Raw genomic sequence first — 25,437 nt, 5'->3', positions numbered from 1 at the left:
TTTAGTTCCCTGGCGTGTTGTTGGAGCCCATTGGCATTCCAGACGGCGATTTTGTAGCTATTGGTTTCAGGCATTAGGCAAGTTTGCTTACGACGGTTGTGAGTAGACCAAGCATCGTACTCATTTGATCCATTAGTTTGGCCATCATATTTTCTAATCTTGAGATGTTGCTAGTTTCAGTAGGTTGAGATATTGTCTCTCGTTTTTGTGCTGAACCATTTTCAACTATTTGGGCATAAGTTATGTCTGGTTGACTTGTTCTGGTGGGTAGTGGTAGATTGGTAGTAGTGGATTGTTTTTGTTGATGCCTTTTTTTCCCTTAAGGCAGGATAGAGTTTCTGCTGTAGTTGCTTGTGAACTGCGCAACCCTTGTAGTTCGCTGGATGATTTCCGTTACAGTTAACACATTTCACTTTTTCATCGCGAACTTTACGAGTACAATCTCCTGTCTTATGTTCTCCTGCACATTTTACGCATCTATATGATTTGCGACAGTAAGTCTTTGTGTGCCCGTGCGCTTGACACCTTGTGCATTGTGGTATAATTCTATTTATATGTGGTGGTTCGCATTTAATAATATTATTTTCCAATTTGGTGATTTCATACACCGCCTTATTATTTCCATTAGGTTTTATGTCTATATAAAACATAGGCAGAGGTTTTTTTGTCGTGTGATGTCGTATATTGTGAATATTTACGACCTCGTGGCCTTTTTCAGCTAGTGCTACCTTGATGGTGTTAAAGTCCGTCCCGTGATGTAATCCTTTTAATACGAATTTAAATGTTCTCTCGGATTTTGGCCTGAATGTATGGTATTGGGTGTTTCTTTAATCTAATTCTTTTATAAGAACTTTAAAGTGATCCGCTTCGAACAATTGGATTTTAATTGTTTCATAGCTCACTGTTTTAATTGTGTAGTTCGTAGTAATGGTTTTCAATAAGTCATGGATGTTTTTTATTATTCCTACCTTATAGACTGTTATTGGTGGTGGTTTGGGAACAACTTTTTCAGGGCTTGGTTGTATGTTCTATTCAATTTCTTCCGACAGGTTGCTAAAACTGTTTTTTGTCTCTATCGGTTTCTGCAACCAATAGTCACTGATTCTTGTTTGTTTCCTCGCGATTTCTTCTTCTGGACTTCTCAATCGTTTTTTGTTAATGACTGTAGTCCATTCTGATGGTGGAGTTTGCGTTATTGCTGTTTGTTCTAATCTTATATCAAAGTGTGCAGGTGATTTGGCTGAATCGCTATGGTTTGCCATTTTTTAATATTTTAATATTTTATTTAATTTACTTCCAGAGGATAAAAAAAAAATAAAATAAATACATTGTTTATTTCACGCACTTCATTTTTCACTTACGTTATTTTAGCACTAGTTTTTTACTATAAATACTATAAATGGATTTCAAAAGGACTGTTGTAAAATAAGATGAAATAATTTTAAACACTAATAAAAATGAGATGCAGTCCTTTTGTCTGGTCACGTAAACACGTATTCACTACACTTTAGGTCCACTGAGAGACGGATAGCCGCATCTGTTATGCGTTTTTAACACTCAATTAAATAACCGTAATAAAATACTGGGTTTTTTTAAAGAACGGTATCTTTTTATAGCTTGGACCGTATTGAAAATACGTCTTCACCCTACGAAGGTTGGAACTGAACTAATTGAAACTTGGCCTAAGATCAAAAAATTAGTTTTTCAGACAATTGTAAGGCGGATTAAACATTAAATGGAATAGTAATCCAACGCTGCCAAAACAAAATTGGTAACTAATGCTTATCGCTACGTAACCAATGAAGAACTGACTCGAGATTCGAGATTTCATTTTCAACATGAAATAAGATTACTAAATCATAGCAACGTGAGAGCAACACAGCTACCGGACAACGTGCAGAAAATCAGAAGATTGAACTGAACCATCCATAAGAATTTGTATAATTTAGAATTGTTACACTTAATTTTAATTTAAATCCACACTGTTGTATTCATCCCGCATTCGTTTTAATTGGATATTGATAATGAAATAATTTTTAAATTAAGATCGTACTAAGCATATCTAAAGTAAAATGAAATAAAAAAACTTAATACCAAAGGACTAGTTATCTTAAAGGCTACCTTTTTCTAATATTAAATTTTCTTCATCGAGATAGATTTGGAACATTTTATCCGTTTCATCGAGACAACTCGTGAGGGCATTGTAAGAATGAATAATGGCCAGTTTTGTCGAATGCATTTCTTTACTACCTCGTTTTTTGCTATTGTTACATTTTTCTCTTCTGTTTTAGTGGAAATTGGTAAAATAGGATTTTTTATAACTCTTATTTTCGTGAGAAGAACAGTACATCATTGTTAAATATTCGACTTTATTGGCATTAGCCTTTTTCAAATAATCGGTGATACATTTCTAATTTCATTTAATTGTTGCAGTTAAATAGGTACTCATATAATATAAAGGTCCAGCTAAATGTAAATATCTAGCAATATAATGTCCTTTATTCAATCATCTTTTCCTAACGAATTAAAGTATAACACTATACTCAAGTTCCTATTTTCTCATATCACTAATAGTTGTTAATTCGCTAATATACAAAATATGTTGTCCAGCGAATATATTTTTTATTTAACAAATATTAATATTGAAATATGGAATTATGGTAGATTAACGTACTGTTCCAACTAATCATTTTTCATCTACTGATTATTGATTATGTGCTGTATAGCTATTAGGTGATTACATGTAAATATAAAATACAATATACTATCATTGTACCACAGAATAGACAAACTTACATTGCAATATATGCCCTGTATACAGCAGGAACCAAGTTTTATTCGCCCGAGCCAACTGAGGGCGCACAAAGCGGATGTATTTACTACAGTGCGAAATTAAAAAATTAAATTTTAATAAAATATTTTATTTAAATACCAGTTAACGTTTGTATAAAACATTTTCAAAATACATAAAAAACAACATTTAATCTGAGAACTACTAATTTAATTTCTGGTTATACATTGTCCTTATATATTATAAAATAAAAAACTATAAATTGAAAAATTATTTGTCCAAAATATACTTAAAAATACAATATGTTAATTTAGTAAATGTAGTAATTACATGAATATTTAATGATGATTATATTTGATTAGGAAACTTTACTTTATTTTTTAGGAAATTTATTTTTTATGAAAATTTATTAGCTCTTTCAGCTCTTTTGTGGCCTTTGTGGCTTTTTGTTTAATTATAGATGAAATATAATTATACTTTTGATATGCCGCGCTATTAAGTGTTGCATACCATGCGGTCTCTTGTATAGATATTGTTATATATTTTGCTGCTATTTCTGTTTGGAGAGGTAAATTTAGAGATATTAAACTGTATAATTTCTCTCTAAATAATGACCAGTTGGTTTTGCTTTGTTGAGAGTTCACTGTTATAATAACTGATGAGTGATCAGATGATACATCGAAGCATGATTTAGCTTTGCACGTTTTGGTGTCAATATTTTTTGTAACACAAAAGTCTATGGTATCGGGAATTTTATTTCTATCAGACGGCCAATATGTTGGCTCACCAGAGATATGCTGTAAGTTATGTGCCTTCATTGCTTTGACCAATTCTCTGCCTTTTTCTGTTTTTAATCTAGAACCCCACATTACATGTTTTGCATTGTAGTTTCCTCCGGCAATGAATCTATTATCCAGCGTGTTAGAGAAACCGTGGTATTTTTCTGCTTTGTTGTTGTGTTTAGGTGGACAATAGATTGCACTCATTGTTAATGGCTCGTGCACTTCTTCAATTTTTACACTGGTGGCTTATAAATATTCCTCGCTGAATTTCTCTCTTTCACAGTGTTTTATGTTTCATGAATAATTATAGATGATCCTTCGTGTGCTTTATCATCTGGGTGTTTTGTGTAATATAGCTTGTCTTTCGGAATCCGTAAATAATTTCTATCAGTGAAATGTGTTTCGGATACCATCATAATATCAATATTTTGTTTATATAAGAACATTTTAAGCTCCCTGGCATGTTGCTGGAGTCCATTAGCATTCCAGACAGCTATTTTGTATTTGCTGTAATGGCTATCCGTCATTAGGCTAGCTTAGTAATGACGATGGTGAATAAATGCATCATTGTACTCATTTGTTCCATAAGTTTACCTACTAATAGTACTTATAGGGTCAGTGGTGATTGGCGTTGTCTGTGTCTAAGATTTAGTCTGACTGTTGGTTACTGCGTGTGCGTATGCTACATGAGGGTGTTGTATGGGTCGCAAGCTCTCCTGCGCATTTCACACATCTATACGACTTGCGACAGTATGTTTTGGTATGCCCATATGCTTGGCTGGCGCATTGTGGGATGATTCTTTTTGTGCATGGTGGTTCACATTTAATGACATTGTGGCCCAAGTACTTAATCTCGTAAACACGTTTTTTTTTTGTTTCAAATCATCACAAAACATTGGTAATAGCTCCTTTGTTGCATGCTATTTAATATTATGTATATTTACAACTTCGTGACCTTGTTCAGCTAGAGCTGTTTTAATTGTTTTGAATCTGTAACGTGATGTAGTCCTTTTATGACAAATTTAAAAGTTTTTTCGGATACCTTATATATTATTGCGGGTGGTCTGGGAATTGCTTTTGGTTGGTTTTCTTTGTTGTTCTGGTTTTCTTCTGTCTCTTCTGTCAGGGCACTGAAACTGTTGTATATTTAGATAGGTTTTTGAAGCCAATAGTCGCTGATTTTCGTCTGTTTTCGGACGGCTTATTCTTCGGGACTTCTCAAGCGTTTTTTGTTTGTAACCATGTTACATTCGTGCATATGAGGGGTTTCAGTTATTGCCAGTTGATCGTTATTTCGAATAGCAGGTGATTCAATTGATAAATCGACAGAAAGACATTGCGGCTTAGCCAATAAATATTGAAATTAACCGTACAAATCACTTAATAATTATTAAATGTTTAATTTAATTTTTTTAGGCACGTCATATTTTACTGGCTTGATTTACCATTCCGAAAACAGGAAAGAAAATTCCTAGAAGGTAGAGCCTTGCTTATAAAAAATAAATTTTAAATTTCACCTTCAATAGTTTTAAATCACGTCCTCACTCTACAATGGTTGAGACTAGGTTTTCACTTTTTATGGCCGACAGGTTTATGACACCAATAGTAACACACATGTTTTTTTACTACAGAGCGTTCTGAAAGGTAAGCCTGCACTCCGCGGTGGTTTGAACAGAACTACGAAGAAATATGTGTTATAATTTGCAGTTTTCAAACCTCTTAATTTGTTAAAAAAGATATATTGGTACCTACTTCTAATTTTTTTGAAGATTCTAATGTGGATTGAGCAAATGCTGATTCCAATATTTAATTTGTAGCCAAATTTTCTGATAGATTAGGGGAATATATACGTATTATGTATTTCAATTCAATTACCGGTGTGGATTTTAATAAAAGACTTACTATTAAAGTTATAATTAGGAATTGCATCTTTCATATTTGGATCCGTAGTCATCTGGTCGGTCTGAAATGCAAATAAAAACCTTAATGTTCGAAAAAATGATGTAGAAGATGATAAAAGACTTTCTGAAATGTATCATTATTTACCTTTAAAACACGTCTCTGTGCTAAAGCAGAATTCTTTGTAAAATATTTCATTTTATTTAACTTTCAGACCCAGGAAATAACTCTCATATTATGATTTTGGCAAATAAAATTTACCTTAAATGCAACAAAAATAACGTTATAGCAACAAATTTCCTTAAAAATAGTAAAAATATATATAATCTGTCACCGAGATGTCACAAAATATCAAATCGAATTCTATATTTCTCTAGAATCACATTCTATATTTTTGTTCTGTGATGTAAACAACCTAACCTAACCTCTTCAATTCAATGGTTTTGACATTTTTCTGCATAAAATAACAGTTCTCCCTTCAGTATATTTTATTTATTCAATGTATACCGATACTAATCATGGGACGTACAAAATATACTGTTTAATTTGGAAAAATCTGCTGCCGAAAACCGTTAAACACTATATATTACAACTATTCCGTTTGGATCAACGATTTAAAAAGGAATTTTTATGTCAATGACAAAAAAACGACTTGGAACTTAACAGTTGATAAATAAATTGTTGTGAAAGACGTCTACTCTCAATGGGAAAGATACACAACCAGGAAAAATAACTACCATACAATTACTGAAAGTGACATTTAGAACCGCTTCAACAATGCGGATTAATTACCTGTCAGATAAAAAAGGATTTTTCTGTAACGTATCAAGACTGACGATGAGAATCGGATCTACTGTTACAATACCAAGGGCACGAACTCATAAATTAGTTCAGGAAAGCCATCCGCATCGACATCGAAGCGAAATATTCATGGCCATAAAGTTTGGCTGTGCATATGGTGAGATTAACAATGTGTAGGATATTACGAGCTGCTAAAACCGAATGAAACTATTAGTACAGATATCTACCAACGTCAGTTTGATAAATTGAACATCGCAAAAAGACCAGCAATAACAAGTACAAAACTCAAAGTAATTATCTTGCATAACAGCGATTTATGCAACGACATGTTGCAAGAGTTGCGATGCATCTCGTTCGAGAAATTCAGACCCATCAGGCATAGCGCCTTTTGGTTAGATACTATTTTTTCATATCTATGCAGCATAACTTGGCTGGCACATGGCCTCAAAATACTTACATCGATTTTTCCACACGATATCTCTATGTTGCCAGAAAGGTGAGAAAAGGGTGTAGAAAATGATTGAAATATTTTTATTAATATATATTTTACCAATTTTTCTAAATAAAGCCGTTTTTAAAATAAAAAAATGATTAGAATAAATACAAATATCTAACATTTTCACGTATTTCTTCAACAATACATTTATTCTAGCGATCCTTATCCAATTTATAGATTCCCTTAATATTGCTTTTTTTTCGGAAAACCTACAAAATGCAGCGGCTGTTACCTCTTGGTTTAATAAAAAAACGCTTTGTGAATGAGTGAGGCGAAAATATGTAAATATGAGTGCCCAATGTATTTTTGCTTGTATTGTTTAATTAAATGACGTCGTTAACTAGTTCAAAAAGACAAGAATTATATGATAAGTAACCATCCTTGATAAGTAAAAACATTATTATTATTAAAACTTACATTTAACAATACATACCTTTAACATTTTTCGATGTTTCTATTATACTATAGATAAAAATATGAATATTTGAATCTTTCAAATCGGTATACATGATAAAAAGAAAAATAAAAAGACACAAAAAATAGAAAATTATTTTGAGCTTAATAGTCAATTTGATCAGTAATGTAAGAAAAAATTTGATGAGTAAAAAATAATACGTTATATATTATTAATACAGTACATATTATTGATATATTACATTTGGTGCTTGCATTATTTTGATCAACGCTAGCTATTGGAGAAAATACAAAGTATGCATGTAAACAACCTGACATAACAAATACATTTCATGGATACGACATCTCTGTACATAAAACAATAGTTTTTTATTTAGTATTCTTGAGCTATTTTATATATATAAACGTTAATCATATAACGCTTAAAGTTGCATTTTCGACTTTCATTATAATTATTGTTTAATTTACAAAAAAAATGACAAAGAACAACAAGGAGAATCATAAAAGTTCGAAGAGGATGAATTACAAAACTTATTGAATAGAAAGATCAAAGAGGAAGTAAACTGGTCGTGCGAACGAATTGACTGAAAAGGCAATTTCGAACCGTTTCAACATTTAAGCAACTTACTAAATTGAACGACGCAGAAAAATACCAGCAATGACGAGTAGCACGTTGCAAGGTTTCTAAAGAATACAATGTTGCAACTCGAATGGCAAGTACTGCCGCACCCAGCGTACTCATCAGACATAGCACCTTCAGATTACCACTTGTTGAAATTAAAGCAGCATAGCTTGGCTGGCACACGATTTCAAAATGCTGAAGAGGTGCGAAAGGGAATTGCTGATTGGACTGTTGCCAAATTAGTAATACCATGTTGCTAAGAAGGTGACAAAGAGTTTGAGAAAATGATATAGAAAATTAATATTTTGATTCATATATATTGCATCAATTTTTTTCAATAAATTTTCATTTTTAAAGTGAAAAAATTCATTTCATTTTACCGAAGTTAAAAAGAGGTAGAATCTGGTACCTCGGAACAAGTAACTGGAGAAAACCTATAAATGCCACATATCTGCAAAATACTTACTAATATTAGCGATAATAATTAGAAATTATAAACCGGAAAATATTGTGAACCAAAGTTGTAAGTTCATGCGGGAAGAGTGCGATGTGCTTGACATGTGTTTTGGTAGCGTGCATTGGCTGTTTTGTTGGACGAGCTATATACTAAAAATGCAATACATTTTCCTAAACCCTTTAAATTAATTAAAAGAGATGAAACAACCTATACCTAATATATATTTTACAATAAACGCTATCATTGAATTCCAACTCAGGCAATTAACACTTTCAATCAAACCGATGAATTAACGAATGGTATACACCATAGTTCAGGCTACGATTAAACAAAAACGTAAAACACCCATAACCACGACCGCCTTTGATTCGCGTTGGGAAAATGTCATAATTTAAATCGGACGCCGTTTAATTAGCATCCTCATTGAGATCGATTAATTATACGACATCAAAATAATAACTACAACCCTCGCGGTCTCTGGAGAATACTCCGTGAACTTAATCAGCCATTAATAACGGAAACAACACAAAAAAAACGCTTTAATTAAATTAAACCCAGGTATCATCGTAATTTGGGTAGTAATAAAGATATTGGCTTTATTTCTAGTGACGCCTGAAAAAGCGGAATCCGAGGAAGAGGATGGTATAGACAATGAAACAGAATATAAAGAAAACCTAGATGATTGCGATAAGAAAACGGTAAAAATTAAACCATTTGGAGGACCACTCTTGGCACAAACGTAATTATTTATTCCATCACAATATATCACAGTAATCATGTCTTTTATTTTATAGAGAAATATCCACTAGCCAACAGGATTTCTTTAAAATGTTAGATGAAAAAATCGAAAACGTAAGCGATGTAATAACAGATGCTTGTAATTCAGGGAACACTGTATGAAATATTTGCAGGGTCCAGACTACAACTCGGAGTCGGAAAGTGAAAAAATTGCCGAACGCGTTCGCTTGAGAGACTTAATTAAAGAGTGGGAGACTGCTTCGACGAATTCCGGTTCCCAATCGGGTACTCCAAAAAAATCGCCTAGCAGAAGGGAAGGCAGTAGAAAGTCAGACGGAGTGGTACCTGCTCGAGAAATGACCCGTGTGGTTAACGATGCTAAAGGATACATCGTTCAGGTAACTTAATCATTTCCTTTTAATAATGTATTACTGATTCGATGGACCGATCAAGTTCGTATCACCTATATCTATCTTGTACATTTTCACCGACAATAACAATATCACCTCCATAATAAATAAATAAATATTGCATAAATATTCGACAGGTGTCTGATGACATGATCGTCATGACTGAATCAATACTGTTTTGGACATTTTGATTAAATTGTTGCTCTGGTGAAGAAAAGTGTGTAGTTCTTGAATAATAGTTATAGAATTAGTAACAGCACTTCTAGTAAATAATAAATTTGCCCCTGTATCTGCAATTGTTTAGTATGTTATTATTATTTATTTCTATTATACTTATTTCTAACACAAATTTGAATGTTACCAAAAAAATATATGGTATAATATAATATATATAATATAGTATATATAATATAAGCATAAAATTGTGCTGTACAATACGTTGCACTAAAAGACATCATTTGGAAACAGGATTTATATTTTTCATTGTTGGTCAAGATGTGATTTCCTATCCCAGAAACTAATGAGCGTAACGAATCTGATGGTAGAACCAGTTATGGGGCTTTAACTTTTCCACCGGCACAACATACCCAGTTATTCCACTGGTGTATTTTAATTCCTCATAGTATCGACAAACGATTGTCTGTGGAATCGCTCATCAATCATCGCTGTTGCTGTATTTAATGTACACGAACTCCTTCACGAATTCTAAGCCTATTCACTTCATTTCCAATCACGCTTGATGAAGACTTGTGATATACCAATATAGCTATTCTCATTTCTATCTCTCGCTGGTCATCAAAGGAATAAGCACGTAAGATAGCTCGTTGTACATTTTATTAACTTCGACTACCTAAATCAAGTTGTCTTCTCCTTAGAATTATTAATAATAAAAGTAAAGAAGTTCTCGCATACTAAATTTGTGACAATATAATGTAAAAATGTAAAATATATTTACAAAGTATGCTTTACCATAGACAGTCACTACATATTTTATCTCTATTATTAGTTATTTTTCATGACATTATTTTTAACTTGTTTTTCACGTTATAGAGAATCGATAGATATCAAAAAATACCTGTATTTGTAAGAAATATAAATCATGGTAAGACATTAGACGTCTGGTGCCGTGAAATAATCTTCAATGTTTAATATATTATATATCTTAATCGGGGTTTAACAAAATACATTTCCGAACACACCATAATTATTTGACACCAATAAAAATGTCGACAAAGAAAATTTCCTTTGTGACTGTGAAACTATTAATGACAGTAACTAAAAAATACTATTGCTATTTTTACTATTTTCCTTGCAATTATTTTATATTTTCTCACTCTATAAACCATCCCTGAACTTATAACAAATACACCAAATATTTCAAAACCAAAATTAGCCAAATCGGTTAAGTTAAAGATATAAAATGTGAAATAGTTTAGGATACAAAAACGATGAATTTACTCCAAAAAACTGTTTTATGGAAGGAATGGCGATACAAAGCGACTATAATGTCACTATATAAAACAGTGTCACTATATCAACAAATATATTATAAATATTCGATAAATTATAAGAACTTTGATATTTAATAATTGAATATATAATATACTATTTTAAGAAAAATATATAAATATATTCTTTCCTAAAATATATTACTTACTAAAAAGCTGAAGATGTCACAATTTCCTAAAGGCCACTGAGATGAAAAAAAATTAACTTGTCTTAAGCCCTTCAAATGATTTCTAAACATACTAGCCGAGGATGTATATTTCTGAATCCATGTGCTACATCCTAAATAGACTATTTTAGTTAAATAACCTTAAGCCAATACATTTATATGGATATTACACTTTTTTTTTTCTTTAATGAAAAGAACCCCTCAAGGTAGTTATTGTTATCTTCTTACTTACAACAACAAAACATACTGTAACGATCATAAATTTCTTTAATTTTTAATCTAATCGGTTTAGGATATCTAACATTATCAACCATTTTTTATTACATCCAAATACTTCTTCGAACAAAATTCTATTCTGAATTTCTTTACTATCTGTGCATCCGGGTACACAACACTTAGATCAATAATTCACTTTACTTTTTGTACTACCGCCTTATAGCGTAGCGATTAAAGCAGTAAGTTAAAAGTAGCGACATCTAGATGTTGGACGTCGCGAAACATCTCTATTTCTCTATGGTTATTAACATAAAAATGACATTTTATTTTTTCAATGTATGATAATACATTAAAATGACATAATAAAATGTAATTTTTCAGAACAAAATTATTAATATAGATGCAATTTTAAATTACTTTTTTCGTTTAGGTATCGCAAAACGTCATTCATCAATCGTATGGAATACCTCCTCACCAAGAACAGCCTGTCCAACAGATCGCTTATCGGCAAGTGAACTATACCAACCCCGCTTACCCTAATCAAAGTCCACAACACGGCCCTTATTTACCGGCAGCTTACCCTAACGCGCTGCAGTATCAAGCCATCATTCCCATGTATAATCAGCCAGCTCCACCCCTCCCCTTATCCAAACAGTACATGAATTATAATAATTACGGTAACGTGGTGAAGTCATTTCCTAGTACCGCAACAGTGTTCGGTTCACCGAAGCACTATCACCACACTCCCCCTCCCTACGACCAACCGGTAACCTATTCGCCAGCGGTTGGACTCAAAGTGAATCCTGCTGCTAAAGAATCTTCCCTATACAGGTTAGTAATTCATTTCATATAATCCAAGCCTATGCATTAAACATAAAATAAAACAGGTAAAGAACAAATTACAAAATTAAAATGTTTACTGCTAAACAAACTAGTCGAGAAAGTTGCTAATTGTGCACAAATATTTTTCAGGGGATAGTTAACAGAATAAGTGCGACATATATATACTTTTAAATCCTTTATCGAATACGACGGCAATACTGAAACATACATATTTTTATAGCAATGGAGAATTGATGAATCAGCAACGCAATCAACAAATGCATTATCAGCAGTACAAAGGGTCGATAGGAGCGAGCCAACACTCCTCCCAGCCCGGGCCCTACGAGCCATGTCCTAGGAACTATCAATCATCAGTCCCTTCCATGTCACTGATGAGCAAAAGCACAGATGTGGTACAGAAACATTACGAATTGGCGTGATAGTTTAGCAGCACCATATAGTTTTAGTCAAGATTATGGAATCAAACGTTTCTAGTATCAAACACAGATAGTGGATATATAACCACTCAATACTTTTTGCTCCACTAAAAACTAATGATTACATTGATCATGACAAAACTCAACATTATTAAATGTTGGAAATATCTCACTTAAGAGATGCAGCACTTTTTTGGCAATATGAATGACAAACCAAACTGACTGGGAGTGTCTTAATAAGGGTTCGATATCCCATCGGCCTTACTGCAAAATTAACTTTACAACATACATTGATAAAAATATAAATTAACTAGAGTAATATATATTCACTATTACCTCACATACAAGAGTATTAATCAAATAGAATCGTTTTAAAATATTAAATTTACATATCAAAATCAATTGGAAACCAATCTTAACACGGTGAAAAAATACTACAAAGTTTAAATAAACAAATTCAATTTCAGAAGTTGATACGGTATGTTAATTATAATACAATATATTAATAGCATTCAAGATTTTTAATATCAACTGATTTAATACTCTTTTGGGTGAAGAAATACAAATAGTATACAAATGTAATTATAAAAACCTTCAAGTTATATTCTAAGTGGAAAAGAATAGTAATTGTTTATTTTATTTTTCTATCTCTTTACTGATCCTTATATATATACAATGTCTCGTGACCCAGTAAGTACATGTCATATATCGAACGACTTAACCAAAAATTGCCTTAGAAATGCGATAAAATGGTTATAACATGTACTGAATCTTTGTAGTCGATAATGAGTGGAAATGTTATCAGGTGCATTCATCATTATTTATTCACATCACTATACGAATATTCTGAATATGATTTCGACAGTCATTATCATTATCACTATTCTGACTTGGTCAAAGCAGTTGTCTTTAGTATATAATAATGCTGAGTCGAAATTTTTTCACTAATAAAATAAATACCTACAATTCACATACACAAAAACACTTACCAAAATCAGAGATATGCATTTCAATGTTTTATTACTATGGACAGTTTTTGACGCCCTTTACTCCAAAGACTCTTAATCCAAAATTAAGCATATTTTTAATGTGTCTTCTGTGTATGTTCGGCTATATAAAAAAGGCAGTAAAATTCAATTATATTTTGTAAGAATATTTTAGCGTATTAGATAGTTATATGTTAACACTCTCAAAAAATGTGATATTGTAAGATGTACAGAAAAATATACGTGTATAAATGGATCAAAATAGGCCGAAAGGCAAAATAATGTATGTACACATAAATATATTTAATCTTCTTGAGATATACATATTAAATGGTAGACATGAATATGAAAAACATATTTATAAATGTAGTAATATATTTTCATTTACTATGAGAGTTAAAGATCATTAGTTAATTATGTAGTCAAATTTTTTGGATGTCCACATGATACATAATATAATCACTTTTGCCAAAAGCAACATGAAGGCCAAATCAACCACATTATGGTTAACATTTAACACTGACTAATAGCTAATTAAGAATGCTGTAAGAGAATCACATAAACAATTTTTAAATTTTTATATTTTTGATGTTTATTGGTATTTTTTTAACAAAGAGAAAACAGAAACTTTTGTTTCAATAGTTATTTCACTGATGACCGTGACATAATATTTATCTAAAGAAAAACTAAATGTATCTAGATGACATATACTATAAATATGAAGTATTATATATATCTAAAATGATATTAAGTAAAATTCAATTGAATATTTTGTTTACTTTATCCATTTAATATATAATATTATGGATATTATGAGGTAGTTTCCAAGTGTTATGTGTTATATTGTTAGAAGTTATATAAACTATATTAAGTTTTTTCAATAAATTTTATTCAGATCTATGTATTTTATTTATATTTCACAGTTCTTCGTGTTTTGTGCGAATACCTATGTTTTACTTCGTGATTATGTGAACCTCGTTTGAGTCTATTGACAAGCAAGAAAAGTATGTAAGAAAATAATTTTAGTCAATTTAAGAAAAAAACCTTAATGCTAACCTTCCTAAACGGCAATAAAGATGTTCAAAAATATGTGTTCCTAAATACATTATGATGTGCTGAAAAAATATGCGAAACATTATGCATTAATTAAATAATATTCTGGAAAGGTGTAATATTATTCTGAGATTATGTTACATCAGCTGAATTCACCGTTTTCTGCATTTACAATTTAATTTTTATAAGATTAATATCATTAGCTTTAATTGATAATTGAGTTATTTCACCAAAAATGGATATTCATTTCCCGATGGTTATTATTTATTATTTATTCTCATTATTTCGTTTATCTCAAGTTACAACTGTAACTTTAATGCACTAAAGAAAAATAACTTCAATTAAATTAAAAACAGAAAATAAGTGAATTTGAACAAACTGCATAGTAGAAGAATTTGCTGATAGAATACATACTGATAAGTCAAGATGATCCTATTAAATATGCTGGAAAATATAATAAAAGGTAACAAAGGTTCCGCTAGAATAAACAAAATTACAGTACTACCATAAAGCGGAGAGCTAGCACTTCAAAACTATCTAGAAAATTTCTTTAAAATCTCGATATGCCTTTATATATTGTTAAACTTTAACAATAATATATTGTTAAGGAATATTTTAAAATGTAGCAACTTTTGACATATACCATGAGTAATTTTTTTCGTCATTAAAAATTACTGGTTTAATGCTATCCTGGAATTTTGTTATTAAATAATATACTATATAACATAAAAAGTAAATACAAAAAACAAATATACTGAAATTATATTAATTACATGTTTAACAATTTACAAACCTTACTTAAGGTTTTTTTTCGATTTTACATTTTTCACTTTATATTTCTTGGGGACACCATCAATGATTTTCTTAGATTCTTCCTTTTTCTGCTTTAATTTACTATGTATTTTTTGCTTTAACTTTTTCTTGCGCCTACTACGATTTTTATCAGTCTTAGTTCTTTCACTGTCACCTTGAAAGTAATAAACAATATAGCTATTGCAATGTTTGTAGAATATAGCCAAAGTCAGTCTTACCAATGATATCACCCTTTGGTTTCTTCTGAATTTCTTCAGGAGCCAACAAAGCTGCATCACTTAGAGCCACTGGAGCAATATCCTCCATATTAATAGCTGGTAAATTGCTTATAATCTTCAGCTCTGGCACAGCAGGGCTGGATGTAAAATGAAAATTGGATAAAGCATCCAGTTTGTTAAATAAGGTAGTCATCATTTGACGCACATCTTTATGTAGTTCTGGTTCTTCTTCCTCGTTTTCGGCATTAGCTGGATCCACTTCTGCTTGCCGATCAAGATATTCCTTCTCATAAATTTGTGCAAGAGACTTTTTACTCTTTTCTTGATCTAAAACTAGTCGTTTTTTATAATCCAGTAATGATTCTACTGGTTTTTCTTTTCTTTCAACACTATCAAATACTTTATCTCTGATTCTTTGTCTAATTATATCTTCCAATTGCAAAGAAGTCTGTTCCGTAATGACAGGAGCTACAAAACAATTTTTATATGTGGTCTATATATTATTTATCAACAAAATTACCTGGTCTAGAAGTAAGATCAAATTCTACAACTTCTTCCAAGAGTGAATTTTGTGGTCTACCTTCAGCACTGATTTCACCCTTTAACTGCCATGGCTTCTCACTAACTGCCTCAGTTTCTAAATCTTTAATTTTATTTTTTAATCGATTTTGTCTTGATTCAAACCTTGATATTTGTTGCTCTTCTTCCTACACAAGAATCTTAAATTTCTGTTACTCATATTTATCACTTAAAAATGAATTACCTCATAATCAGATAAGTCAGAAGCTTTTCTTTTATTTTTTTTTTCATTCTCTTCCTTGCTTACAAAATAATCCTTGAATTTTGCCATTCGACCATCATTTTCTTCATTATCTGATTCATTCACCTTCAAATAAATCTACACTTTCTTTTTCATCATCAGTATCAGAATCATTTCCTAAAAAAATACATTAGAACTTTTGATTAATATTTGACATATTTTACTTACCAGAATCAATATCATTACTTTCAGTTTGTTCCATTTTATTTAAGAAAGTTTCCATTTCATTTAGTTTGAAAAATTCATCGTCTACAATTGAACCTTTGTTTGGCTTTTTCCTTTGCATTTCTGTTTCAGAATCGTTACTTTCAGATTCAGTTATCTGGACATCTTCTTCATCATTATCACTTGACACATTAATATGACTTTCTTCACTACTTTCAGACTCTTGGTTTAATTTTCTTACAGAGGTTTTAAATATTAATTTATCTTTATTAACAAGTAATTTGCTAATATCAGTAATACTTTTGGACAGAACATCTTTATTCTGTAAATCAATCTGTTGCCAAATTTGTTCTGTATCAAAACCCTTCACAATTAATTTTGATAAAGAATTAAGAGACTTATTTCGTTGCTCAGATTTACCAAATTCATATACATATTTTACATTTGCCTTTAAGTTCTCTATTAATTTATCATTTGATCTATAAATATCATATTATTATACACATAATAAATATATTGTAAAATCAATAAGGACTTACAGTAGAAAGCTTGCTGGGTTACAGGTGACTTGTGTAAAATCTGAAATTAAATTATTTAGTATTTCTGACATTATTAATTTTTAAAATATATTTTTATTCACAAACATAAAAACATTATCAAAATTAGTATATAAGCATGTTTAAATATAAAAATATTTTAAGGTTACTTATAAACTTCTGCTTCTTGAAAATAAGGAAATTAATATTTAAAAAGTAAACTAAACTATAATATCATATGAATATTATATGGATATAAATATCTTTGGATATCATTAAATTATAAAATATCGCTTAGATGACTAACAAGAATATTAAAATAAAACAAAATAACTGGTAACTTTTATTAGAAATAATATATTCCTCTAGAATAACCTGCCATATCTACAAAAAGAAGATAAGGTCTTATTCTGTGGTAGAGGTAGGGATGCAGAAACATATTGATATATCAATATTTTCTGGAAAATATATACATAAAAATAAAATTATATATTTGATACTTAATTGTAAAGTCTACTTTTTAAGAGGTATAGGAAAAACCTATTTTTTTAGGTTAATATTTCACTATTTTTATTTTTTCTTAAAAATAGCGATTTCTTTTTTTGGAAAATATGAATATATCGGAGAAAAAATGTATCGATGTTTTTTAACTATATATATAAACCATATAAAAATATATAATAATATTTTTATTAAACCCAACCCATAATTAATTAACAAAATATATAGCTAACCAAAATAATATATTCAAAAAGTTTATTTAAAATAATTAATTGGTTATTTTTATAATGTTTAAGAAATATTTTTAATTTCTTTGAAAAAATATCGATAGAACGATATATCTGTCAAAAAAATAACAGCCAATTTGTTTTTTTTAAATATCGATATACCATTATATCGATATGTATATCTACGATACATGCATCCCTATTTTGTGGCATTACATGTTTTGTTGGGTACGCGTTGTTAAATACTAGGGTATTATAAAATTAAAGCAATTTTCAACAATAACAGTGTAAATATTCAATTTCCGCACATCATAATATTAAAAAATATATATTTAACTAATTTATACATAACTGGTATGAAATTATTTAAACTTAAATGTCTGATTACTATGAATTGTGGTTAGATATTACCTTACTCGTGTATTTGAATTAAAATTAGAAGACATATAGCGCTCTGTAAGTGGATACATCCTAAGAACTATGATGCCAATTGCTGGGGCAGTGCCCCCAGTCCATAATACTTCTAGTGTATCTCAAAATACATCACAAAGTGGTAATTCTTAGGTTCGTCCATCGATCGATGGACGAACCTAATTCTTTAACACCAACTGGTGGGTCTAATAAATCCAGTTGTAATGTGGTAAGAAATATACTGCTATTCTAATTTATATCTTCACCTGTCAATAATATATATTTTTTAGAAACCAAATTATGCCCTTAAGTTTACACTTGCTGGTCACACTAAAGCTGTGTCTTCTGTAAAATTTAGCCCTAATGGAGAATGGCTAGCAAGTTCATGTAGGTTGCTTACATGGTTGTTAATTGTTTTACAATAACTTATTATTTCAGCTGCGGATAAACTTATAAAGATTTGGGGTGCATATGATGGTAAATTTGAAAAAACAATTAGTGGACACAAATTAGGAATTAGTGATGTTGCTTGGTCAAGTGACAGCCGACTATTAGGTAACTATTATAAAATTTAGTGTATTTTAGATTAATTGAAAGATCTTTTAGTATCAGCAAGTGATGACAAGACATTAAAAATCTGGGAATTGGTATCTGGGAAGTGCTTAAAGACATTAAAAGGCCACAGTAATTATGTTTTTTGTTGCAATTTTAATCCACAATCAAACTTGATAGTGTCTGGATCATTTGATGAATCTGTCAGAATATGGGATGTTAGAACTGGAAAATGTTTAAAAACCTTACCTGCACACTCAGATCCAGTCAGTGCTGTACATTTTAATCGAGATGGTTCTTTGATTGTTAGCAGTAGCTATGATGGCCTCTGGTATGTTTACCTAAATGCAATTTAAGATGTGTAATAATTAAATAAGCTAGTTATTATATAAGCTAATTAAAGTACAATATTTTATATTAAATTAATACAAATAATGAGTTGCTTTATGTAATAAACTACTAAAATATTTTAGTCGTATATGGGATACTGCTTCTGGACAGTGCTTGAAAACTCTTATAGATGATGATAATCCACCAGTTTCTTTTGTCAAATTTTCTCCCAATGGCAAATACATCTTAGCAGCTACACTGGATAATACTTTAAAACTCTGGGACTATGCAAAAGGAAAATGTTTAAAAACATATTCAGGGCATAAAAATGAAAAGTACTGCATTTTTGCTAACTTTTCTGTTACTGGTGGAAAGTGGATTGTTAGTGGTTCTGAAGATAATATGGTTTATATTTGGAATTTGCAAACAAAAGAAATTGTACAAAAGCTACAAGGACATACAGGTAGGTCACCTAAACTAATTGTAAAGGCTTTAATGTTAAACATATTATTTTTCAGATGTTGTTCTCTGCACTACATGTCATCCAACTGAAAATATTATTGCATCAGCTGCTTTGGAGAATGATAAAACCATAAAATTATGGAAAAGTGATACTTAAATCCATTTCCATAATATAATCATTTCCAAACTTTATTTTTCATTTTGTACAGATATATCATTAATTTAAGTATTCCTTAGTTCTAAATTTAGCTGAACCATTTTCACTAGCCTTTTGTATTGTAGTATTTTATCAGTTGATTGTTCTGTTAATTTCCCACTAACTGATAACTTGTTTCCAAAATCACAATTTTTATATTAGATTTGTTATAGGTTTGCAAATGTTTTGACCCAAATATCATAGTAAAAGTGACTCAGTAAATATTTTCTAATTAATAAAGAATCTTTTTATATATATATACATATCAGCCCTTTTCTATTTAGAATAACTCTACCTAAGCTTTTTAAAATAAACAAATTTACTTTGCTGTCTAACTTCAGGCAGTATTTATTAATGCCCAACTTCGCGCGATTGATTTGAAATATGAGACGTCACCTAAAGATAAACGTTTATGTTGAAAAATCATTATTTTGCTTGCTGTATAATATTATTTATTTATCAATTGCAGTAATGTGAGACAACATGATTTTAACTGAATACCAAGTCGTGGTAGCTCCACCGACAGTTTTTTACATTCCAAATTTTATCACACAATCAGAAGAACAGTTGATATTGAACAAAGTTTATTCAGTGCCAAAACCTAAGTGGACGTATTTATCGCATAGACGATTACAAGATTATGGTGGTGTACCTCACATTAAAGGAATGATACCTGAAAAAATACCAGCTTGGTTACAGGGTTTTATGAATAGAATAGATGACTTGTACATTTTTGAAAATTGTAACCCTAACCAAGTGCTTGTGAACGAATATTTACCTGGACAGGGCATTATGCCTCATACTGATGGGCCTTTGTTCCATCCAATAGTTACCACTATTTCATGTGGCTCCCACACTATTCTAGAATTTCTGGAAAATAATGAAAAAAGACAAAAGGTTTGCAGACTGTTATTGGAACCAAGAAGTCTTGTGGTTATTAAAGATGATATGTATAGCAAATATTTACATTCCATACAAGATATAAAAGCTGATATTGTCTCTGATTGTCTTAACCTGCAACAATGTAACAAAAAATATCATACAAACGAAGCAATAAATCGAGAGACAAGGATATCTTTAACTATCCGTAATGTACCAAAAGTATTAAAAATTAAATTATTTTAATATACCATTGAATGTTTTATTTTATATGACTATATCTTTCACACACAATCAAGAAAATATAACTAACAACATCCAATTTGTTTATTTCCCATGTTTGTCAATTGACTCCTTTATCATTCTGACAGTTTCCGGATTTTCAGGAAAAAGTTTTTTTCTTTCCTTTTCGATATCTCCAATCCAGGATTCCCTAAAATCATTATTATTATATCCGAAACCTCAAGATTTTATACTAACCGAAATAAAAAACCTAAACCTATAATACCCACAATCCCTCCAAAAATCACCGGAAAATTAATGAAAGAGCCCATTTTGAAGATTAGTTTGTTATTATTTTATCAACTTCATGCTTCTTAGATTTGTTTGAAAATCATATATATTTCTTAGGTTAGATTAAAATTCCTACAAAAATAATTTAATTTTTGATCAAGATATATAAAATTAGTGCATATTTGAAAGCTCCATGGTAGTGTTTGGTAGGTAATTATCATATTTTTTTAAGCAAAAATTATACGTTAACAAAGCCGTGATAACATTAAGAAGAGCATCCCTTAACTTTTTTACACGAGCGCAGTCTCATTAAGACGTCATCAGGCGTAACCATGGCAACCGTCGGCGCAAAAGTCGACGCGCACCCTTAAACGCGTCGCGCCCGGCTACTGCGTTCGGCCGTTGTCGTCGTCTCGTTGGTGGCGTGCGTGAAAAGGCGCGTCGCGTCGTCCGCCGCGGGGCTCCGTCCGGCAGCCGCTGATGCGCCCCCGACATGGGACAGGCCGAGAGCAGAGACGAGGGCGCCGAGGACGATCCGGAGAAATGCGACTCGAGAAGGGACTCCGATAACCTGGTAAGTTTTGGAGAGTGATAAGAGGGTGCGGGGATATATTAAATTTCCAGCAGTTCACATTCAGGGTTAGGAGTTGTAATTTTAATATTTTTCTCATCCCATGTTATTAGAGTTTGTCCGTTTGCTTGCGTGTAACGAGCTATCGATTCGGTTAGACCTGTTTCAGGGAGTTTTGCGAACTACCAAGTTGAATAACCTAAAAGTAAAAGGCCTCGCGTCCAGGGGTCAGGACCAGTTTTAATGATTCGTGGGAAAATGGGGGAATGTCATAAAAGAGGACAAGAATCAATGTTTCCCTAACGATTTGGCTTTTAGCGTAACACATGGTAGCCTTGAATATCATTATCCATATTCACCTGAAAATGTAAAGGATTCTCATCGATAATTACTGGAATTAAACCACTTACTACGTTCGACGACTATTTAAATTGTGCAGGGTTTTCATATAAGAATATTGAAATATTTTGCAATGACCTGCTTCACAGTCTTTTTCTAATATATTGAGATATTTTTATGAATTACTGCTCTAAGTGTTTTTAGAAATATATATATTTTAACATGTTTAGTTTATCTAATAAATTTATTTTATACTATAAATAATTTTACAAAAAAATGTTTTTTTTTCTAAAATGTATTCAGATTTAAAATAATCATTGTTAAATTACAGTTTAGCAAGGCCTCCTTAATTGTAGGTGATTTTTTAGTACAAAATACATTTTTGTAATATTATTTTTTAGATTTGGTTGTAATAATAACCTTTTAAAAATGGACATTTTTGATGAGCTTCAAATTTTCTTTTATTTATTTTAATGGCCAAATTATCTAGATTTATATGTACAAATGAATATTTATATAATATTGCTTATAGGCACTATATTTTTAGGTAAGCGAATTTAATTCAATGCTATTCTTTTTATTTGATTTCTGCTATTTGAGTCCGTTAATTTACTTTATACGAAACACGCCTCCCTGCGTATATTTGTTATGTTTTGTCTTTATATATTTGAATCATTTGATTTGTAATAGTGAAGCGGAACGTTGATGTGTACACAAAGAGAATAAAAAACTATTGTCACAATACTGATGAAATATTAAATCGTTTTCAAGAGGCGTAATGCTATATTTATTGACCGATCACATAACAATTATTATAAACGATATGATTAGTGTTAAATGCTCGATGCACCAAAGAACAAAAGGAAAAGATTAACGAGTCATCTCATGATAAATGTTTGTAAACAAAACGTCTGATGTGGGGACATAAGGTCGTCCTCCTATCGTTTCCGCATTAATGAAGATAAGTAGAGCGAAACAATAGGAACGTTATAGGAGATTACAATACATTTTAGTGGTTTAATATTTAATAGCAGAACAATAGCTATGAGACTGTTACAGTTGTATGTAAATGTAGTCAAAGGAATATTAAATATATATATATATATATATATATATATATATATATATATATATATATATATATATTCATGTACGATGATAATATTTTTAGTATAAGCGGAATGTACATTATATGTTAGTTGATACATATCTCCGGCAACGAGTGCAGCAACAACTATAACTTAGAGCCCAAAGATGGAGTATTACATTAAAGCTAACTCTATATAAAAAGATATAATTTGAAATTATAATTATATGCGAGTTGATGGGATATTGGAACAAACCGGTCCGTTCGATTGGCACCTACATTCTGTTCAACATCACACTAAATATCGTGACTCGTAGGTGCAAAAAAAACAAAAGATTCCCGATGAAATGCCAAAATACTCTCGATCAGCTGATCGCTGTATCTTTATGTATTCACACATCAATCTAGTCATGGTCTATGGTGGTATTAATTGAGTAGTGTTAGTGTACAACGATTATATATATGCATTATTTTCATATTATTTTTTTAAAGTATTTTTTGAAAGTTCTACGGTAACGATATATCAAATATTTCCTCATAAGTCATACTGTATAGCTTCTAATCCTTGAACGCCACGACTAAATCCACGCAGTCGATGTATCGCGTCTGTTCAACGTCATCCCATATGAATATCGCGGTTTATTTCCGATCAAGGCGACTTGAGTACTAATCGCGAATTCAGTTGGGTTTAACGTTGAGCGTTGTTCACACCACGTGTTGCATTCAAACTATAGGGAAAATGGGCGTGCTCGAAACAACCAAAATCGTGGTGTGTCAGCAGGGCTATTAGTGTTTTTGTGGTGTTATCGTGCTTTTGTGATAGTGCGCGAGACTCCAATCATGTCAACAGGAAATTTGTCGGACATTCGACAGCCCAGATCGCGAAAAATCAGTCAAGTTAGTCGTGTAAGTCGACATTATACACTTTCGGTTTTGAATCCCTCCTATTCAGCTGTCACCTTTGTTTTTGTTACATAATCTGCCTCGTTCCTGTAAAGAAACCTTATTAAAAATTCTTAATCTCGATCAAATTGTGACAAAACATACTTAATGTTTTGCCTACAACCACAGAAATGACTTTTTGGCGTTTATGGAGTCGAGGTTATAAGTCGTTCTAACCTAAAAATTATGTTCGAAATAACTAGAGATAAAAAGTGTTTTGTAAACAAAACGCTGTCCAATAAACGACATTGGCACGCTTACTCTTCAATAACCACGTATCATAAACGAATGTATTTAAGCTGTTTGCAATAATTATTAACTAAAACATTAGTATTATTATTTTGTTATCCAACCCGTAAATATCGTTTGATTATTTCGACAGTTTAATTTGATAAGATTGTCACATTCCTAGCTTATTTATTAAATTGTTAGGATGGCTTTCATTTATGGAAATATATGTTGTATGTTCTTCTACGATTTCTGTTCGGCATTCTTTTATTTATTCCTTGTTATCCAATATTTAAAACCACACTATAACAATTCCAAGTAATTATCGTATCATGGGATAAAAAAGGTTAAAGCACTGAAATAAATAATTCGATGAACACTAATCTTTCGTGAATTGTTTTCTGTGAAATTAAAAGTGCTAAAAGCCAAGTGGAATTTAAAATTCAGTTTTTTCTCTGTTATAGTTTAAAAATCATTCCAGTTTTGTTTTAAATAATAAGAGAATATGTCTTGTCTTTTCATAGAGGCATCGAAAATTTGAAAGTGTTCAATGATATATTTGGCCATGTAATGATGGATTGCCTTTGTATTAAATTTTTGGCGAATTGACAATCCAGTTCTGTTCAGAATGTTTATTTTTTCGATGTATTATATATAAATGTTGAAATTAGTTTTTCACATGCTTAATAGTTGAATATATAGTATGAGATTCAGTGTCATCTAACATATATCATTTATATTCGAAAATATTTAAATTAGCTATGTTAAATTGTTTAACAAAAGGACGAATATCATATATGCTACTAGTAAGAAATAAATAGTATTATCGCCTGCAGGTATCTATGGTTTTTCCTACTACTTTTAACTATATTAGTCGGCTACCGCGAAATAGATTAGTCTAATAATAGAAAGATTCAGACTCAAAACAACTAAAATCGCTTTGTGTTGCCAGTAAGGAGATTGTTCCAGCTTGATCATCAAACCCACGAAACGTCTAAGTGCAAACAAAGCGGGCTAATCGATGGAATCGCTCGGAAAAGCTGTTGCT

At 31.0% G+C, this 25,437-nt stretch overlaps 5 protein-coding genes and 1 long non-coding RNA gene across 11 annotated transcripts in view; 4 read left to right on the top strand and 2 right to left on the bottom strand.

Annotated features, from left to right (window-relative positions):
* The window catches only part of tow (target of wingless), a 30,350-nt gene extending 15,908 nt beyond the window's left edge, over positions 1-14,442 (top strand). For both annotated transcript variants that reach the window (XM_076395910.1, XM_076395911.1), the window contains exons 3-7: positions 8,869-9,001; positions 9,057-9,114; positions 9,174-9,398; positions 11,732-12,132; positions 12,365-14,442. In XM_076395910.1, the coding sequence (XP_076252025.1) occupies positions 8,869-9,001; positions 9,057-9,114; positions 9,174-9,398; positions 11,732-12,132; positions 12,365-12,563 (1,016 nt within the window). In that variant the 3' untranslated portion in view covers positions 12,564-14,442. The remainder of the gene's footprint in view (positions 1-8,868; positions 9,002-9,056; positions 9,115-9,173; positions 9,399-11,731; positions 12,133-12,364) is intronic.
* Positions 5,101-5,680, bottom strand: LOC143190412 (uncharacterized). The gene is made up of 3 exons (XR_013004234.1): positions 5,620-5,680; positions 5,476-5,536; positions 5,101-5,250 (listed from the first exon to the last, which is right to left on the bottom strand). It is a non-coding gene; the product is annotated as an uncharacterized LOC143190412 (long non-coding RNA).
* A 902-nt stretch (positions 14,443-15,344) lies between the features above and the next one.
* LOC143191120 (U3 small nucleolar ribonucleoprotein MPP10) lies at positions 15,345-17,323 on the bottom strand. Its single transcript, XM_076395907.1, is given in 7 exon segments — positions 15,345-15,566; positions 15,631-16,098; positions 16,151-16,337; positions 16,394-16,513; positions 16,515-16,567; positions 16,619-17,094; positions 17,155-17,323. Coding segments are annotated over 7 exon segments (1,548 nt in total). The 5' UTR covers positions 17,226-17,323; the 3' UTR covers positions 15,345-15,393.
* Positions 17,324-18,214: 891 nt separating this feature from the next.
* On the top strand, positions 18,215-20,089 carry wds (WD repeat-containing protein wds). The gene is made up of 7 exons (XM_076395913.1): positions 18,215-18,441; positions 18,479-18,519; positions 18,581-18,677; positions 18,729-18,845; positions 18,897-19,173; positions 19,316-19,635; positions 19,691-20,089. The coding sequence occupies exons 1-7, from the start codon at positions 18,360-18,362 to the stop codon at positions 19,789-19,791; spliced, it is 1,035 nt and encodes a 344-aa protein (XP_076252028.1). The 5' UTR covers positions 18,215-18,359; the 3' UTR covers positions 19,792-20,089.
* Positions 20,090-20,202: 113 nt separating this feature from the next.
* On the top strand, positions 20,203-20,959 carry LOC143191128 (putative RNA/DNA demethylase ALKBH6). The gene has a single exon (XM_076395915.1). The coding sequence runs from the start codon at positions 20,314-20,316 to the stop codon at positions 20,953-20,955; it is 642 nt and encodes a 213-aa protein (XP_076252030.1). The 5' UTR covers positions 20,203-20,313; the 3' UTR covers positions 20,956-20,959.
* A 436-nt stretch (positions 20,960-21,395) lies between these two features.
* Positions 21,396-25,437, top strand: part of LOC143191118 (monocarboxylate transporter 14) — a 33,045-nt gene continuing 29,003 nt past the window's right edge. For 3 of the 5 annotated variants that reach the window (XM_076395899.1, XM_076395901.1, XM_076395900.1), the window contains exon 1: positions 23,808-24,125. In XM_076395899.1, the coding sequence (XP_076252014.1) occupies positions 24,060-24,125 (66 nt within the window). In that variant the 5' untranslated portion in view covers positions 23,808-24,059. Of the gene's footprint in view, positions 21,797-23,807; positions 24,126-25,437 lie in introns of those variants that run through there. The other 2 variants (XM_076395897.1, XM_076395898.1) reach the window with 1 other exon arrangement.

The sequence above is a fragment of the Rhynchophorus ferrugineus genome, unplaced genomic scaffold (assembly GCF_030347505.1).
Source record: "Rhynchophorus ferrugineus isolate W39M unplaced genomic scaffold, kcgeb_rfMv2 rfM2, whole genome shotgun sequence".
Classification (NCBI taxonomy): domain Eukaryota; kingdom Metazoa; phylum Arthropoda; class Insecta; order Coleoptera; family Curculionidae; genus Rhynchophorus; species Rhynchophorus ferrugineus.
Note: the sequence above shows the minus strand (reverse complement) of the source record. Positions and strands in the feature narration are given on the sequence as shown.